Genomic DNA, 20,809 nt, shown 5'->3' on the forward strand with positions numbered 1-20,809 from the left:
AAAACAAATAATATAAGTGTAAGTTAAACGACATCTGGGAAAATTGTTGTCCGTCCTATGTCTAGTATTAAAATTATGTACATTTTCTCTAAGTGTAAAATATAATACTCCAAATTCTTTTTTACTTATACAAGACAATAATAAATGTACAAATTAAAAGCAGTAATTATTCTAAACTGTATAAAAAGTTTCAAAACTATCTCTGTGATGTTTAAGTATTATTCTCAAGGTCTCCTTTTGATATAATAAAATTGAGTTAATTTCATTGGTGTGATCCTGGATATAAATTCCATAAGTAATATGAATGAATAAGAGCAAGATATACATTCATTAAAGCAGGAATTGACATGCAAGTGTTTATTTTTTCTTAAAATAATAACACCTCTTGCTAATTCATTATAAGCATTATCAGTATGGTCCTTCAAGTAAGCTTTGCATCCAAATTAAAACATAGTAACAAAATACCATTATATTCATTATCACTAATACTTTTAAGTCTAGTAACATATTCATGCATTGCAGCTAGAGAGCGACATCTATTGGGGACTGTAGTAGTTGTTATGCAGATACTGTATACTATTTGTAATTGTTAGAAGAAGCGAACTTAATTTTACTTCAGAACCTGATAATGACCTAGACTACAGCCACAATCTAGTCTATACAGTCATGAAGCTTGAGTTGTTGAGGGTACTAGGGACAATAGACTGTGCCGGTATTATTTCGCATTATCTATGATGAGGCGATTGTAGCGATCCTAGTGGTTAGCAACTATCTATGGATGCATATTCCCTACGTATTGAGCTTCAAGACTGTATATACTAGACTGTTAATATTTTATTTTCTCTTATGAAAAGGGGATTCTTAGCTGATGAGTAGTTTAAGTGGGCATATTTTGTAGAAAGAAAATCTGTATACATACAGTTATGAAATTGGATGAAAAAATAATATTAAGAATGTTTAAAACTGTACTTCTATAAAAATCTCAATATTGATTTTCTCTTTCTTGATTTTAGTGTCTGTGATAATCCAAATTCATTCTACAATACCACTGAATTGGTACATCCTGACGCAAGTTCATCTGTCATGTTTGCTGCGGAAGCACCCCAAGTGAACAGGTTTTGTGACGGAAGTACCCACAATAGATATGCTCCAACAAAACACAACCTCATCTGTAATCGAAGAAGTACCACAGATGTCATACTTCAGCATGCTGACTTCATCAACAGGTAAGTGTGACGTATAATAGTACATTATGCAACGAGACTATAATGGTAGTAATTAAGACGCGAGTATGTTTGTTTATGAAACGAGCGCGAGTTTCATAATTTTCATACGAGCGTCTTAATTACCATTATAGGCAAGTTTCATACGACTTTTTATGCTCGAACATATTTCTAACTTGAAATTATTCATAAGTATTCATGTTATGGTTATGTGAGGAGCGGAACTGACCTTCTAAATTGTGAGATGTGCGCAGACGCGAAAGTATTCATTTTTTTCCGAGGCACGAATGTCATTGACCTTGATATAATCTAGAGAATAACATGAACATTAGGCTTGATATAACCTGGAAATTGATTTAGAATTGAAAAACGAGATGACAAATTGAATTTATTTTAATATTATTTACAATTAACGCTAATTATTATAGTAACAGAACATAACCTTCTGCGACAGTATTGGATTTCCAGCCTCCGTGATTTTTCGCTAATTGTCTTTCGATTGCATATCCGAGAATAATTGATACTTTCGGTTTCATAATGGTACAATGGTGATTTCTCATTGGCTGAAGAACTGAATTTTAATGAATAGGTGTACTTTAATGAGGTGCATTAAAGGGCTACTACCAGGTGTATAATTACTACATTTCGGCATGGTCGAGCATAAAGTTAATTAAAAAATTCTTCGATATCTAAAACAGCCTTGCAAATAAACACGAAATATTCAGAGACCCACCAAAAAATCTTCAGACCCACTGATTTACTGCATCTAGGCAGGTCAACATGATTTGTTGAGAAACCAGTTTTGAATACATTCTGTTGGGTCAGAGATGGTCCACTCATGCTAACGGTCATTAAATTGTTTGTTGTTTCTGTGGGTAGATTTTATTCCATTCATACAACTGAAACCACGTTCACACGTTTCTGTATAACTGTCACTGTTGCAACAATTGACAGCTACATTGGAAATCTTGAAATGCTGAGGCTAGTTTTGATAATTGTTTCAAACCATTAATGAAGTAATTGATCTTCACTGAATTTTGGAAGAAAATGTTTGAAATGTCCTGCCATTTTCTTACTTCTTTCATTACCATCATATGTTTTCCCTCCGAACTTTTTCTTCAGTGGTTGCATAGGGATAATTAATTAAGGATGTGGTAGCATTTCTCGGTCAAGTTCGGTAAAGTTATTTTATGTAATAATTATTGTCAGTGCAATACTATGAAAGAGAATGATGATTTTAAACAATTCTTTACGTCTTCTGAACCTTACAGCTTCTTTCAATTTATTTTTCAAATTTGCTACATTCATTGTTTGTTGATCTAAGAGACAAAGCTGATTTATGTTGACTCTTCCACGTCCCACAAAACTGCATTCATTACCTTCTTCTTAGATGATTTCACTTTAACCGCTCTTTGACAAATTTGTATGCTTCCACTCTTTGGTAACAATATCCGGGAAATCATTAACCTCTTTGTAGTGCTGAATATAGTAGGAGAAAAAGTTATCTTTCTTCGTTTCCTTCAGTCATATTTCTGGACACACTTCTTGCTCACACTTTTGAAAACATTAGATGTTGATGAATAATTTGCTCAGTGTTACCAATGTTGATATCTATAATATTAAACTCCCAAAGTCCCTATGTCATTTAAATGAAACCCGGTTGAAATGATGCAATATACGAAGCTATGCTATTTTAAAAACTAACGGTTTTATATGAATCAATCTGTGATAGTAAAGAAAACTGACAAAGATTTGAAATACCGTAAACTGGGGTTACTTTGAACACAGAGGAAACTGAACATTTTTTCAGAAAATCATATTTAGGTTTCTACATGCTGCACTTGTTATAGATGGAGGTAAATTTGGTATGAGAATGATTTTATGATAATTTACCTCCATCTATAACAAGTGCAGCATGTAGAAACCTAAATATGATTTTCTGAAAAAATGTTCAAAGTTTCCTCTGTGTTCAAAGTATCCCCAGTTTACGGAACGTACTAAGATAAAAACTAGAGGGTGTTTGTGTAAGTTACTTCTGGTGTGTCTAGACACAGTGGTAGGGCGACACAGTTTGGGAAATATCTTATAGTAAATGAAAAAGCATTGAATTACCTATGTTTGCAGAATGACTTTTATTTTCTGTTACAGTGTGGGAGATGCGCCTGTCACAACTAACACTACACCCTCGTTTCGTTACAAGCGACGTATGTTGACGAGGTACGTGCTGGTGATTGAAGGTACCAGAGATATGAGCATACGTGAATCGTGGTCGTTTCTGAGGTTTGCCGTGCGCAAGTGGGCAGTGCATGACCTTCCGTTTAACACAGAGGTCGGTCTCGTGCTGAGCAACGACACAACAGGTCACCGACTTCTGCCATTGTCGCCACTCAACAACCATGTGAGAAGCCAGGTGTCAGGAAACATCCCGTTCACACCTGGCGACTCCCACTCCGCGGCCTGTCTGCACTGTGGCATCCGACAAGCTCTTGATGTAAGTTGTTTCACCTGTAATTTTATTGTCTTTGGATAGTAGCAAACATAAAACTGCTGAGAGAATTGACTGTTTGTTATGAAGATAAATAAGTCTATTGGAGTAATAGACTAACAGACCCAAAAGAAAAATATATATGTCCTAAAATCTAGTGTACAATATATATTCAGACTTCTTTACAAACCGAAGTGACGTAGAAATGTGGGACGTCCGTACAAAGATGGCTTGATTATTTTGGTGGTCCAACAAACAGTAGAGTCAATGATGATGGTTTATATATATATATATATATATATATACACGAGGCGTGTTCTTAAAGTAAGTTCCAAAAGGGTGTAGAAAGTAAACGGGAAAATATTTACAAACCAATTTTGTAGCATTGTATTCCCCACACTTCAATTACTTCTCACCATAATCTTCACCATTATTGAGGCATTTATCGAGTCGTGGCACAAGTCTTTCTATCCCCTCATTGTAGAATTCGCCAACCTGCGAACCACTCCGCAACATTTGTGGAAAATTCAAGGAAAGCGAAGAAATTGTGAACCTCCTGTCCTCATGAATTTTTTCATCGACAGCACGCACCAAATCGTCATTGATCAAAGATGGCCGACTGGTATGCTGCTCGTCATGCACAGAGATGCGGCCCTCGTTGAACTTTCTAACCCATCTCCTGACCATTCCATCACTAATGGCATCATCACCATACACCTCACAAAGTTGATGATGAATGTCAGCTGGTTTGATGTTTCTCGCATTCAAGAAACGGATAACAGACCGCATCTCACAGTCGGCGGGGTGTTCGATCACTTTAAACATTTCAACTGATCACAACTAACCACACACACGGACTGAAGCTCTGAAACTGCATGCACAGCTTGCCTGAGGACTGAAGAAGAAAACACGTATGCACAAAATAACGATTGCAGCAATGCGACAGCTACAATTGAAAATGGAACTTACTTTAAGAACACGCCTCGTATTTACATACACAGGATGAACCGAAAGTAATGTCATTAATTTCAAGGTTATTCTTTGAGATATTTCAAACAAAAAAGGTTTAATGCAATTTTGTTTGTTTTTACTTACTTTTCGAGATAAAAATTGTTTTGTATGAAACATTTCATAGCGTGTTTTGAGAGTCATTGATTTAATTCCCAATATATTCAGTCAGTTTAAAAGAGCACGGTATTATGATAATAAATGATTGAAAGAATTTTAGTTTTGTTCTTTAAATATGCAGAAATTTGATCTGAATAAATGTAACTTATCGTTCTGAAAAGGAATTTTAAACTGTTACATTAAATTAAATGTTACATTACATTGAATTTTAAAATGTTTAAATAAATCTATAATGTACAATTTCCGAACATTCGTGTTGATTTCGAAAATTCCTCTCGGAAGTGAATTGGGCTCTATACTTCAAATCCTCAAAAAGTGTCGAATGTCATTCTGAGCTCCTGACTCGTGAATAAAAGAAAGATGCTATGTGTGTCGGGAATCTTAGCTACCGTTGTTCAAAAGCCAATCATTTTTCAAACTTAAATCCACATGTAAAATTTCCGGACATTTGTTGATTTTGAAAATTCCTCCCGGAAGTGAAATGGGCTCTATACTTCAAGAAGTGTTAAGTATTTTTCTGAGCTCCTGACTCGTGAGTAAAAGAAAGATGCTATGTGTGTCGAGAATCTTAGCTACCGCTATTCAAAAGCCAATCATTTTTCAAACTTAAACCCACATGTAAAATTTCCGGACATTTGTTGATTTTGAAAATTCCTCCCAGAAGTGAAATGGGCTCTATACTTCAAGAAGTGTTAAGTATTTTTCTGAGCTCCTGACTCGTGAGTAAAAGAAAGATGCTAGATGTGTCGAGAATCTTAGCGACCATTATTCAAAAGCCAATCATTTTTCAAACTTAAATCCGCATGTAAAATTTCCGGACATTTGCGTTGATTTTGAAAATTCCTCCCGGAAGTGAAGTGGGCTCAATACTTCAAATCCTCAAAAAGTGTTGAGTGTCTTTCAAAGCTCCTAACTCGTAAGTAAAACAAATATGCTAGGTGTGTCGAGAATCTTAGCTCCAGTTGTTTAAAAGCCAATCATTTTTCAAACTTAAATCCACATGTAAAATTTCCGGACATTTGTGTTGATTTTGAAAATTTTTCCCGGAAGTGAAGTGGGCTCTATACTTCAAATCCTCAAAAAGTGTCGAGTATTTTTCCGAGCTCCTGACTCGTGAGTAAAACAAAGATGCTAGGTGTGGAGAATCTTAGCTCTATTGTTTAAAAGACAATCATTTTTAAAAATTAAATCCACATGTAAAATTTCCGGACATTCGTGTTGATTTTGAAAATTCTCCCAGACGATGATTTAACTCTTGAAATGAGGACAGCACTGACCATAGTCGTCAGATAGGAGGGATTCTTCTGTACTGTTACGTCACATACAAGTACTAATGTGTTCTCCGTCATTGTGTTACAGATGTTACATGAGAGGCAACACATGAACGGTCCTGCCAGTTCTGTCATAGTGGTGATTGCACCTGGCATGGACCATTCCATTGAAATAGATCCACTGCTGAGTCAAGCTGTTGAGGAAGGTGTTCGCATCGCTACCATTAACTATCCATCAATTCTTCGTCCTCTTCCACTTGATCAGCTAGCCCGTGCCACAGGTGGTCCGTATTACACCGTTCAAGAGCAGCATTACAATCTAGCCATCTCGTATGTTTCCACGTACTTCAAGCTGGCGAATGTTATGTTCAGTATAGCAACAGAATTCTACCAGGGCAATCAAGCAGGCATGCCAATAGAGGTAAGAGAATAATAATGATGATGATAATAATACACAAAATATAAAATACCGATTAATTCCCCCTTGACAAAATTCTGCGTACGCCACTAGTTGTCCTGTACAATATACTAAGACTTGTTGGTGTTATTTTGAATCGTCCTGTATATACTTAATTTTCTCTTTCTTATTCTGAGAAATTCTGCCAATATTCTTAATATTGTGTATTTCTTCTTCAGATCCACAGGCGAGAACTGTCTGATGATGGACGTGCAAGTGTGACAGGCAGTTTTGTTCTGGACGAATCGCTTGGTGAACCTGCACGGTTCACTGTTTACACCCACAACATTGAGAACCCTCTGATCCGTGGTATTACACTAGTCAGTCCATCACAGATCACCTACTCAGCTCAGTCGGACTCTCTGGTTGCTGTCAAGTTACTCACTCTCTCTGCCAACATCAACGAGGTAAGCTTTGAAAAGATCATCATCATCATCTAATCATATATCAAATCATATATATCATATCGTATCATATCATATGTCATATATCATATCATATAATAATGTATCAATAATTGATTAAATGGCGATCTTATTCGTGTTAATTGTGTAAGCATGTGCGGCTTGTAGCTGTTTCGGTGCTTCTTCACACCATCCTTAGAGCCTACTAGATCTTGGCGTAATCTCGAACTTTGCTGCCTGTTGTGTGGGTGCGTTCAATTGTTGAAAAGTGTTGAAATATGGTGTCAAATAGTGTGTTTGTTCTGAAATTGATCTGTGTGTTGAGAATTTGATCAGGGTGTATTTTAGTGTGTCTGTATATTTCATATTGTTCTATAGTCTAGTAGTCTCAACACACAGATCAATTTCAGAACACACACACTATTTGACACCATATTTCAACACTTTTCAACAATTGAACGCACCCACACAACTGGCAGCGAAGTTCGAGATGATGCCGAGATCTAGTAGGCTGTGAGGATGGTGTGAAGAAGCACCGAAACAGCTGTAAGCAGCACATGCTTACACAATTAACACGACTAAGATCGCCATTTAATCAATTATTTATATTCAAGTGTTAAAAGTAGTGTACGAAAGATTCAGCATGGAGTAATATATCATATCATATATCATATCGTAACGTATCATATCATATATCATGTCGTAACATATCATATATCGTACCGTAACGTATCATATTATATATCATATCACATCATATATCATATCATATAGTAATGTATCATATATCATATCATATCATATCATATCATATCAATCATATCAAATAAATATAGAGGGCTACAGCTCATCAGCTCATAAGGAGTACCCAACCCTGTTTTTAATTCATCAGTTACATCATATCTTCTATCATCTATGACCAGACTATTTTACTCGTAATAATAAAGAAATAATCAGCAGAAACAAATTCACTGAAAAAATGCAACGGATTTCAGTAAAAATGTAAGGTACGAAGTATTTTTTCAGTATCATTATCAACTTGAGATGTATCTGTATCATGTCCAGCATCATTTTTTCCAGTTCATCGCCATTTCTGGTTCTTCTGTTTTTCTGCGCGACATTAAAATTACTTGATAATTATAAATATTTGTATGAATATTTTTCAGACTGGAACATGGACATACACCATTGAGCGCTTTACTGGAAATCCTCAACCTCACTTCGTGCAAGTGATGGCAACTCCGAGAACGTCAACAGCTCCAGTTGTTCGAGCTCGTGCCTGGACAAGTCATGGTGTAACCCCGTTGATTATCTATACTGAGGTAAGTCTGTTTATAGCCTTGCCTCTAGATGCACTTCCCTGGTCACAGCTGTGTAGTGGCCGAGTCTCTTATATGCCTCGTATTATGTATGGTTGTTATGATGAAGTTTTAAGATGACAATAAGATATCACAGGATATCTGTCAGTCTCTGTGGAAGAAAGTTAGGTTTCCTGCTGAACCTGGCAATCGGTGCAAATGAGAATTTGTTTTGTTGACGATGTGATTCAGTTGGATAAGTTCTCTGTTTATTGTACAGCAGTTTATGTTTTTTCTTTCACATTGCACTGCAGAAAGTAATTAAGGACGCAAGTATACCGACCAGAGGTACTATTTTCTATAAATCAACACAAATATTACCATATATCAATGATACGGATATTATTAGTAGCACACTGAACAAGTAGGCTAATAAAGGAAACATTTACTGTCTTGGATTTTGCAGCTACGGCTATGGTTTTTAACACTCCTGCTACCAAGGTTTTTCACAACTTACTACTACCAAGGAGGTAATACAATTACCCCATCAAAATCATATACCGATCTTTGTTACATCAAAATCATATAGGCCTACCGATCTTTGTTAAACATTTGGAATATAAATAATTTAAACACTATTGACTATAGACTGGAAAAAAAATGTAAAAATATAAAATAATCGTCAATTTTAAAAATACAAGGTGATTCAAAAGTCCTGTTCCATTTTGTTGAAAATGTATACCAAAATTAATGAACTTTAGGTATGTTTCTGGTGACAGTAGTCTTTACTTCGCTTTTCTTCTCTGTCTACTTCAATGATTTTTCTTTCCTTGTCTAGCGAAAACTGCTTTCTTGTCTTTTTTTCTGCCATACCTGCTTCTTCACTTCTTCCCTCAATAACGTTTAGGAACAAACTGTCTTCGAAAGTTCGATTTTATTAAACTGTTTCATTTAAATATAAATTCAAATCACAACAATCGTGTCTACGGAAGTGCATTCAGAAAACTCACTGAAACCAAGGGTGACCGATATCTAGTGATAACTCATTTATTTTATTTTCTTTCGAATTAATTTTTTAAGTTTACCATTGCCTTTTTAACTGCTTATTACTGTAGGTCTAATTTCGTTAAAATAACATTATTTTTATAGTGGGATGAGTTATTATTTATTATTACGTTAAACCGAATAGTTCGTTATTTACGCATTCTATAAACAGAACATTTTTACATGTAAATTAATAGTAAAATGGCTAGTACTAAAAATTGATTTCGTTATTCTGAAAAATTCGTAATTGCGGTGTTCGTAATAGCTGTACTAAGTAAGTGAAACCAACTTGAAATATTGTAACTGTGAGTAGTCGTGGTTTAATTTTAGAGCTCAAGATATCGTAATATGGTACCAGTAGTACAGAAAACTGTACAGTTTCAATCTGTTAATATTAAAAAAAAAAAAGAATAAGTAATATGTTAGCTACTGTTTCATATATGAGTAGGTGAAGTTCATACGATGAAAGAATAATGGAACAGAGAAAAATTCTCTCCGGCGCCGGGATTTGAACCCGGGTTTTCAGCTCTACGTGCTGATGCTTTATCCACTAAGCCACACCGGATACAACCCCGGCGTCGAATAGAATCGTCTCAGATTAAGCTCCAACTCTTGGGTTCCCTCTAGTGGCCGCCCTCTGCACTACGTCATAGATGTCTATGAATGTAGGACCAAAGTCCACACATGTGCTGAGGTGCACTCGTTATGAGTGACTAGTTGGCCGGGATCCGACGGAATAAGCGCCGTCTTAAATCACGAAGTGATTTACGCATATCATATATATTATTTTAATGTACCGAAGTACATATGATATTTCCATGCAGATATTCTGCGTCATCATACGATGAAAGAGAATTTTTCTCCATTCCATTACTCTTTCATCGTATGATGACGCAGAATATCTGCATGGAAATATCATATGTACTTCGGTACATTAAAATAATATATAGGTGAAGTTCAGTGAAGAAATTTTTAAGGTATTTCTCCCAGTTGTAATTGTATACTATAAGAGTTAATTTGTGTTGCAGGTGAAACGTGGTGAATACCCAGTCCTTGGTGCTAAAGTGGAGGTAACTGCTGTTCATCCCGCAAGTAATGGTTCCAGTCTGCATAGAGAAAAATTTGAGCTTTTGGACACTGGCAGTGGAGGTAAGTGCTATTCATGAAGTATTAAAGAAGTGTCTTATATTTATCAGAAATAAAACGAAATGTTAAAAATGTTGTAAAATAAATTTTTTTAATCAACTTAGAATTGGCATTCCTAAACAAAAGATTAAAGTAAGTGCGTAAAAATAACTTACATAATATAATATTATCCCTTGTTTGCAGACCCAGATCTCACTAAGGGCGATGGAGTGTACACACGCTATTTTAATGTTGGCCATGGTGGTCCAGGCGTCTACACTTTTGAAGTGACTGTCACAGACAATGGCAATACAGCTTACTCCTGGCAAGAAACGCTCTCTATACCGTCAGCAGAGTCAGGTAAATATCTACTAAATCTTTTTATCAGTTTATGATGACTGACTACATCTTCCGATGCCCAAAGCCATTCTTTTTTGTTGTTCCACTGTCCTTGAATGTTGTTGTTGTTTTCTAATGCCAGGCATTTGACAATGAAGTCATTTGACCTCTTGCACTCCAATATTTTTCAAAGATATTATCATGACCAGCCACTGAAGCACAGATTTTGAGATGTTCCGAATCCATTTCTTGTAAAATGGCAAGTTAGTAGCCGTTTTAAGTGAACACCATATTTTAACGTTTTGGTGGCTACTTCATTCACACACAACCCCCAGAATGTCTGGAGGACCACACCTGCTGTTGGTCGACAGGTCCATTGGACCTAGCTGGGAGATCTTGTTGATCACCAGTTTTCCCTGCTTAAGCCACTGGAGGACGATTTTAGTGCCATAGCAGGTCAGCACTAGGAACAGAAAAGTAGAAAGAGGAGGAAGGAAAGGGAAATGAACCCCTAGGCCTCGAATGCTCTAATGCCGTCAGGGTCGAAGAAAGTAAGAGTTCAGTCAGAGGACTGGATAGGAAAGGGTAAAGAGGGAATTAGGTATTGGTTAGAGGAAAATTATACCAAATTCAGTCATTAACTCATCAAGCTGACCAGTGCTAATTGATGAGTAGCCCCTCCCTTTAGTTCAGCTTGTAAAATTACGCTTACAAACAGCTGCACCACGGGAAGGTAGGGATGGGACATTGGGTATTTGTCCAGGTTGGCTCCTTAAAGCCTTCAATGGGAAGGATTAATGGCTCTCCCCCCTGTATCCGACAGATACCCTTTTGCAGCCTGTCCTTGAATGTATGTACTCTCCATAGCGTCCAGAATTCCCTTCAACCAACTATTTTTTCGGTCTTCCCTTTTTCCTTCTCTCCAGTGTTACCCAGATCATTGCCTGTTCAGGTAATCTATCATTGTTCATATGCTGAATATATCTGTACCATTTCAACTGTTTGGTCTCTGTTTCTTCTGTGATGCCCTTTTTATTTAGCATGCCCATTTTCTCTCTAATCAGTTCATTCCTAATTTTCTCACGCCTAGATGTTCCAAACGATCTTTTTAGAAGTATATTTCTATTTTTTCAGTTTTTTTTTAGTGTATTTGGGACTCGAGTTCGTCTCACGCCAAAGGCTCGGAATTATCCTTTCATACTGGCGACTCGCAGGTTCGATTCCCGCTCGAGGTTGTGAAATTTTTCTTTCATACCATGGCATGATTGTGACTATAATAGTATTTATTCAAAATCGTATTATTTAAGAATACATCCATTCCTTAACATTTCCTTTTCCAATTTATAAGAGCTGCTATATCTACTAGTAAAATTAAAAAATTGTCTCTCTAAAGGTTCTCGAACTGGAATCTTGCTTCGTTAGTGAAAAATATTAATTCTAGATCCGCCAAACAATCGGTATGCAGAACCCAATTACGAAAATTCACACGACTCACCTTATCTCTTTGCAGTAATTCATGCACTATTGTCACTCTGTACGACTTAAATTTAAGTATTTTATTGGTTCTGAATACCGGTACTGTGATTTTAGAAACACCTGTTTCTTATACAAGCCTACAGAGAGAGATTCTGTGGAGTATATTCTGATCTTTCGCCTATTTCATCGACTTTTTTCGTAAATAAGTACATGCGGATTGTTCTCGATACTTTTATTCATTACAGAATCCGTTTCCCTGAATTTTTTAATGAGAATTCTTTATTAGGTACTGTTTCTATGCGGAATCTGAACATTAGGAAACTTTGTTGGTAATTCTTACACAATCACTTTCTTGAACTCTTTGCAGACTAATCGTGGAAGCGAATAAATAAAATAACTTACGTTTTGGGTATGAAATGAATTAAATTCTAAAAATATCTCTGACGTGGAATTTTCAAATACGTAATGAGGGGAAAAGGATACGTATTTCTTTATATTTCAAATATATTGGTATTACTTTTTATAATATATTGAGTAAGCAATAACTTATATGTAAAAGGTATCCCCGTAACATTCCATGAAGGCACTTGGGGGGCATGGAGGTAGAGCCCCATGCTTTCCATGACCTCGGCACTAGAATGAGGTGGTGTGGTCGGCACCACGCTCTGACCGCCTTTTACCCCCGGGAAAGACCCGGTACTCAATTTTATAGGAGGCTGAGTGACCCTCGGGGCCGTTCTGAAAGTTTGGCAACGAGAAAAAATCGTGTCACTCCCTGGGATCGAGCCCCGGACCTTCCAGTCTGTAGCCAACTGCTCTACCAACTGAGCTACCCGGCCGCCATAACTTATATGTTCCAATTTAAATTATAGAAATTAAAATGTGACCAGCTAGAGATCTCTGTCTTCAATCCAACATTATGTAAAAAAAAAAAAAAAAAAAGGTATCTCCGTAACATGCCATGAAGGCACTTGGGGGACATGGAGGTAGAGCCCCATGCTTTCCATGACCTCGGCACTAGAATGAGGTGGTGTGGTCGGCACCACGCTCTGACCGCCTTTTACCCCCGGGAAAGACCCGGTACTCAATTTTATAGGAGGCTGAGTGAACCTCGGGGCCGTTCTGAAAGTTTGGCAACGAGAAAAAATCGTGTCACTCCCTGGGATCGAACCCCGGACCTTCCAGTCTGTAGCCAGCTGCTCTACCAACTGAGCTACCCGGCCGCCATAACTTATATGTTCCAATTTAAATTATAGAAATTAAAATGTGACCAGCTAGAGATCTCTGTCTTCAATCCAACATTATGTAAAAAAAAAAAAAAAAAAAAAGGTATCTCCGTAACATGCCATGAAGGCACTTGGGGGACATGGAGGTAGAGCCCCATGCTTTCCATGACCTCGGCACTAGAATGAGGTGGTGTGGTCGGCACCACGCTCTGACCGCCTTTTACCCCCGGGAAAGACCCGGTACTCAATTTTATAGGAGGCTGAGTGAACCTCGGGGCCGTTCTGAAAGTTTGGCAACGAGAAAAAATCGTGTCACTCCCTGGGATCGAACCCCGGACCTTCCAGTCTGTAGCCAGCTGCTCTACCAACTGAGCTACCCGGCCGCCATAACTTATATGTTCCAATTTAAATTATAGAAATTAAAATGTGACCAGCTAGAGATCTCTGTCTTCAATCCAACATTATGTAAAAAAAAAAAAAAAAAAAGGTATCTCCGTAACATGCCATGAAGGCACTTGGGGGACATGGAGGTAGAGCCCCATGCTTTCCATGACCTCGGCACTAGAATGAGGTGGTGTGGTCGGCACCACTCTCTGACCGCCTTTTACCTTCGGGAAAGACCCGGTACTCAATTTTATAGGAGGCTGAGTGAACCTCGGGGCCATTCTGAAAGTTTGGCAACGAGAAAAAATCCTGTCACCACCTGGGATCGAACCCCGGACCTTCCATGTAAGCAACACTCAAAACTAAGTCATTGTTTTCTTTCCTTGTTTCAGGAGCTCAGTGTTGTGGCAGCGTTGTGCCGACTCCAGCTGTACAACCACTGTCCCCCTTCCAGCGGGTGCTGCCACCAATAGCCATAACATTTACATCTGATGACGTAGCATTGCAGCCTATTGTTGGCCGCATTGGCGATCTTCGTGTGCAAGTACTTATTTCCGACTTGAAGGCTAGACTCACGTGGATGGCTCCTGACATGGGCGGCCTATCTGTAGCTCGTTACGAGCTTAGGTATGCTCATACGATAGCTGATATTGTGGATCGATACGATACTGCAATGATGTGGGAATACGGGACTCCATTTCCACTGGCACCAGGTTCAGAAACATCGTTCACACTTGATTTCACAAGAAATCCTTCTCTCCTGGATATCCCTCTGTTCTTTTCTATGCGTGGATTTATGGACAGTGCTGAAAATACTCCAGGTGGCCCTATATCAAATTGGGTTAGAGTTCTCGTTCCTTCACCGCCACCACCACCTCCACCTCCATCAACTTCACCCACGTCTACTTACGACCTTCCTTCATGGTCTGAAGAAGGAAGTGACGATGAGACTGTTGTTCCCCGCATTGCAAAGGACTCTGATTTTGGGCTTGAATTGATTTTGCCGATAGTCGGAGGAGTAGCACTTCTGACAGTCTGCATAGCTGTTTACTGCTACCTGTGCGTCCTGAGACGGCGTCACGGGAATTCAGACAAGAAAGCGAACAACAAGGGGAAGCATTCCAGCAATGGGAAGCAGCAAGTCACATCGCAGAGCGCAGCCGTGACGATAGTTCCTTCATCCCCCGTTTCGGTGAACAACGGTAGCAGCAATCTGAGCCTCTCGCCGTCTCAAACACAGGAGACTAACACAGTGCCGCAGTTCGATCCGTGCCTCGGAGATGAGAAGAAGAGGTTCAGCGTGGCGCAACTGCAGCAGGAGGAGCAGATGTTGCAGCAACAACACGAGCAGATGCTACAACAACAACAACAACAACAACAGCAGCAGCAGCAACAACAGCAACAGCAAGATATGACTCCACACATTGTTCCACATCCTAACCCCAACATAAGCGGCATCAGCACCATAACCAACACTGGAAGCGGCAATACCTTAGTCAGGGGTCGAACTCTAAGCCCATACCAGTCGTGGACAGCCTCACAGCTTCTTCACGAACACGAACGTCGTCACAGTCCGTATGGGGGAGTCGGTGAAGAAGTCATGAACAGTGGGAACCAATCACAGATGCCTCCTCCGGTACCACCACTTCCATCGTTCAACCCTCAGCACAACGGGATGTATACCTCTGGACCCATCTACGGTGTGCATCCGGGCACTTTCACAAATGGTAACTACCACCGGAACGGGTCTCTCGTCCCTTTCAACCCTAGTCTTCAGGGATCCTTGAGTTCTGTTAGTAGTGGGGACAGGAAGAAACGAAATGTAACAATGGTATAGTTTGTACGTTGTAATGTGAACTGCTGAAGGAGCTCAAGCTTTAAAAGGAAAGGAGAGATGTGGTATCGCATTGTCGAATAAATGTGTTGTGTTCGTTTTTTTTTTTTATTGTGTTGCGATTAAACACTTTGAACTATATGTGAGTGACATATGTTTGGTTACAGTGCCAAACACAGTTGGCGAAAGAGAGTGAATAGAAATGGTGAACTTTTCTGTACAATGTTCCCATGTGCTAGTCAATATTGTACTGCATCACATTCGCTGAGAGAATAGTGTGACTGTTATGTATGTTCCAAGACTTGAAATGATCGCTTAGTTTCATGCTGTTGTTGAAGGAGAAAGTTTCATTGCAAAGGGATTTAAGATTGAAATTATGTTTCTTATTTGAAGCCACCGGCGTGGCTCAGTCGGTTAAGGCGCTTGCCTGCTGGTCTGAAGTTGCGCTTGGGCACAGTTTCGATCCCCCTTTGGGCTGATTACCTGGTTGGGGGTTTTTCCGAGGTTTTCCCCAACCGTAATGTGAATGCCAGGTAATCTATGGCGAATCCTTGGCCTCATCTCGCCAAATACCATCTCGCTATCACCAATTTCATTAACGCTAAATAACCTAGTAGTTGATACAGCATCGTTAAATAACCAACTTAAAAAAATGTTTCTTATTTGACCCTTCTACTTTTGGTCATAAGAATATAAAGATTTCTATCTGCCTGCCAATGGAAAATATTTCTGGGAGAGATTGCAGAGAATAAAATCCGGTTGCCATGGTGCTTGGTGCTGTGATGGGTACGCTGCTGGCTCCTGTGTTTGTTACGATGTTGGTTACCGTTCATACGCAGCTGTCTCTTTTCACAGTCCAAATTGTAAAATCGTAGAAATTTTTCAGCAAATGTTTGAAATTTTTTTTTTTTTTTGCAAGACCAGTGGCATATTTAGAAAAACATCACGCATTAATTTTCCTATATCTTTGCTACAAAGCTGGGCGGGATGTTATAGCCACTGCATATCAGTACCTAAAAATTGAAATTTTCCATTGCCACTATAAATATATCATTTTTTGCAAATCTAGTCTTTCAGGTAAAGCTTCCTGTAAAGCAGATTTGAATAATTTCAAGGGAAAAATTGTTCCGGGGCCAGGTATCGATCCTGGGACCTCTGGTTGAATGTACCAGCGCTCTGCCAACTGAGCTATCTCTGCTTCGTTCCAAGTCACACAGAGTTTGTGTGCACTCGATGTGGGTCTCTGGCGTTTCGTCAGCCCACGCGAGTTGTGTGGATACAAAGGGAAAAGTTGAGACGGTGTTGGGTGGAGTTCCCGGGTAGCTCAGTTGGCAGAGCGCTGGTACGTTCAACCAGAGGTCCCGGGATCGATACCCGGCCCCGGAACAATTTTTCCCTTGAAATTATTCATATCATTTTTTATTTCAAAAAGTTCTCATTTAATCATAAATCCCACACGCTATTTTGTTAACCACAGTAGAACGTGCAGTAAAAATTTCATGTTCCTATCAACAAAATTGGTCCCGCGCCATGGCGATGCGGTCTAAGGCATCCTGTCTAGGACTTGCGTTACGGAATGCGCGCTGGTTCGAATCCTCATGAGGGAAGAAATTTTCTCATGAAATTTCGGCCAGTGTATGGAACTGATGCCCATCCAGCATCGTGATGCACTTGGGGAGCTATGACAGGTAGCGAAATCCGATTGCGAATGTCGGCTATAACGGCTGAGGGGATCATCATGCTGACCACACGATACCTCCATTCAGGTTGGATGATCGTTCACCTCTGCTTCGACATGTGGGCGTGAGGCCAGCAGCCGGCTGGTCGGTCTAGACCCTTCACAGGCTGTAGCACCACGGATTATTATTTATCAACAAAATTGTAAGAGCCTTTGCACTAATTCGAACCTGACAAAATGTGCTAACCACCGGCGTGGCTCAGTCGGTTAAGACGCTTGCCTGCCGGTCTGAAGTTGCGCTCGGACACATATTCGATCCCTGCTTGGGCTGATTACCTGGTTAGGCTTTTTCCGAGGTTTTCCCCAACTGTAAGGTGAATGTCAGGTAATCAATGGCGAATCTTCGGCCTCATCTCGCCAAATAACATCTCGTTATCATCAATCTCATCGATGCTAAATAACCTATAGTCCCGTCGCTCTAATTTCCGGCAGCCAATCGCGTTGCAGGTCGGCTACATTTAAACATGTACGTCTTGTGATTCGCTGAGGAAGACGTTATTCATTTCTTAAGGCTCGATAAATACTTAATATAATCGCCCGCCATTTTGGCTCTTTCGTTGGCGCTTGCAGAAAGCACACAGAGACGTTATTTACCGCTCAATTATTTGCTGAATTACAGTGCATTTGATTTATTATCGTAGAAGCTACGACATGATAATATTTAACGGTGTGGCAAATAGATTACTCATATGGTAGCTCGGCAACGAAAGAACAAAAATGGCGAACGATACTACCTACCTAGACTTTATAGAGCCTTTGCTTCCTAAGACGTAAGAAAAGAGGAGGAGTCACGCCGGGAATAACAGCGTCGCGACTATAGTAGTTGATACAGCATCGTTAAATAACAAACTAAAATAAAATAAGTGCGAGAAAACAGCTCGTAAAATTTGCTTGGAATTGAAGTTCAAGGGTGCAGCCATTTATATATTGCGTAATTTTTATGCTTTCGAGTGCCGCAGAGCATTGAAACTTGCTTAACTTATAAATAAGAGATTGCTGATTCATTTTTACAAGAAAACGAAAATGCGATTTTTGACTGAAAATGGCTAAAATTTCATCTGTTATCCCCCTTAATATTTATTTTTCCAGAATGGCATTCCTGTGTGCTTTGCTCCAACTAAACCGCTGCAATAAGTTATAAGAAATGTGTGATGCTGGTAGTCTTCCAGTAGGCTATGTTGTAGATAATTTTGACATTCTTTTATCTTGTCTTAAATCTGCTTTTCTCAATTATTTCGAACTTTTGCCATGCAATATAATGAGTTGAACCCTTTGTCAGTGAAACTTTCTTCTAGTGTCACAGAATAACACAGGGAGTTCTTACGATGAGAAACCTAATCTGTCGTCAAATACTGATAAATAATAAAGTGATACAGATTTGTGATGTTTGTAGACAAAGCCCACCCGTGAACTGAGACAGATGCCAGGTTTTGGTTCCAATCCTCTTGGAGGTTGACGTAATTGAAAATAATTTTGTACCAGTTATGTAACAGTTGATGTCAATTGTGAAAAACGTTTTCTGAGACTAATTCATTTTGACAGTTAATATTTAAATGTGATCATAGCTGCATCTCTTGTGGAAAGATCACAAAAATATGCTTCTGACTTATCAGTTTCTGATGTTAGATTATAAAAATTTGTCGTGAAAATGAATTCCGTATGAAAGTAATATTTTATCTCATTGTATAGTTAATAATGTGATTTTACACATTATTTTTTGAAAAGATGAAACATGAAGAAGGCAATATAGTTTTTGAGATGAATTAAATAAAGGCATAAAATAGATATAATTCTTATTAATATTTCGATGTTAATGTTAAAATACTATAAAAGTCGAACTTGTGGAAAATCTGTTTACATTGTCTAAACAACATAAAAGATACTAATTTCCCAAATTGCACCGTATATGTGATGCAGTGTGTGAACATCCCATTAATGTGCTATATCTGACAACGCTGTTTTCCTTCTCTTCGCGTATGAGTCTGGATAGAAAGACATTAAACTATTCAAAGTGAGTACACAGTTACATGCAAATTAAATCCTATGAAATAAAGTCGTTTACCCATCCTTCAAAAGATCAAATTACGAAATATAAAGTGATTTTTAAATGTTTTTAATATGCTTTGAACAGTCTATTCTCTAGTTACTATCAAGTGAGATGCAGTACAAATCACCAGAATACATATTCATAGACATAAACTCAGACATTTATCTTTTAAATATAGCTACAATTAATTCCAATACGATGGTACTACAGCTGTATTTATGAAGTACTGGTATGTAATGAATCCCGGCAAGATTGCTGACACCAAAGAAGACATCACATTAAGTTCATATGGACATACTGGAAATTATATTAAAATGTAATAGATCTGATTTTTTATAGGCCTATGTTGAAACTTATTTAACAACCGACTGTACCAGGAGAGGGTTGTGAACTGTTGCAGAGGAAATGTGTGGCTGAATCATGTAGACAGTGACATCATAGTCAGGCTAGGTAAATGAAGAAAATCTAGATCCTTTTACATTCTCCCAAAACTCAGAACTGCTTCCGTAGAATTTGTTGTTTCCATGTTACAAACAACATTGTCAATTGTGAAAAGAATATAGAATCTTAGTTACTTCTTTATGATGATGTTGTTGTCTAGATAGGCTGGTCATACATTGATCAACGAGATATTTAAATTCGAATATTCGTACCTACATTTGCATTTGTGTTTAAAATAAGAGCGTTTTTCTTTCAGAGACTTTCTTGGTAAGATCATCCCCCCCTCTGTTCACTACTTCCGCTGGAATGTACATATTGCAATAGCTGGACGCTCATGCTTGTTTTTAAGATTTGCTGTATATGAATAATTGTCAATGATCTCAAAAGACAATCGTAATTGTTTGTTTAATGTCTTGTCTCATTATAAAGGAACTGTGGCGAGTGTTTGATTTTGTTTTATTTTACGCCGCATTCAACTTGCACTAAGAAGTTACATTTACCAGTCAAGTAACATCCGTTTGTCTTGTAGAAATCAGTTAATGTTAGTGATGAATGTTATCTTGAATCGACTTTCTTCTTTGTGGAATAGTGTAATAAGTGTTCATTTTTTTGTACAGAAACCTCGAACCATTCATGATATGGAATTGTACAGTCTTTATAAATAAAATTTAAATGGAACCTGTTTATTGTTTTTCGACATTTTGTTAATTTTTTCCACTCCATCATCATCATCATCATTATCAACTTTCTTTTGTTCTCTTCGTCTTCTTTTTCCTTCTTGTTTGAGTGCCTTGCCTCATTTTAATCACTATTGTCGGACCATCGGATGTATGCCCCTTCAGCGCTGTCGTCATTCTTGGAAAAGTTGACGCCTCTACTCACCCCATTC

General features: G+C 38.4%; 1 protein-coding gene across 1 annotated transcript in view; it reads left to right on the plus strand.

The window, feature by feature from the left end:
* Nucleotides 1-20,604, plus strand: part of LOC138702063 (calcium-activated chloride channel regulator 1-like) — a 300,024-nt gene extending 279,420 nt beyond the window's left edge. Inside the window, exons 4-11 of the mRNA XM_069829597.1 lie at nt 1,014-1,226; nt 3,372-3,714; nt 6,196-6,528; nt 6,744-6,971; nt 8,135-8,290; nt 10,339-10,459; nt 10,640-10,795; nt 14,253-20,604. Of these exons, the coding sequence (XP_069685698.1) occupies nt 1,014-1,226; nt 3,372-3,714; nt 6,196-6,528; nt 6,744-6,971; nt 8,135-8,290; nt 10,339-10,459; nt 10,640-10,795; nt 14,253-15,697 (2,995 nt within the window). The 3' untranslated portion in view covers nt 15,698-20,604. The remainder of the gene's footprint in view (nt 1-1,013; nt 1,227-3,371; nt 3,715-6,195; nt 6,529-6,743; nt 6,972-8,134; nt 8,291-10,338; nt 10,460-10,639; nt 10,796-14,252) is intronic.
* The last annotated feature ends 205 nt before the right edge of the window (nt 20,605-20,809 follow it).

The sequence above is a fragment of the Periplaneta americana genome, chromosome 6 (genome assembly GCF_040183065.1).
Source record: "Periplaneta americana isolate PAMFEO1 chromosome 6, P.americana_PAMFEO1_priV1, whole genome shotgun sequence".
Classification (NCBI taxonomy): Eukaryota; Metazoa; Arthropoda; class Insecta; order Blattodea; family Blattidae; genus Periplaneta; species Periplaneta americana.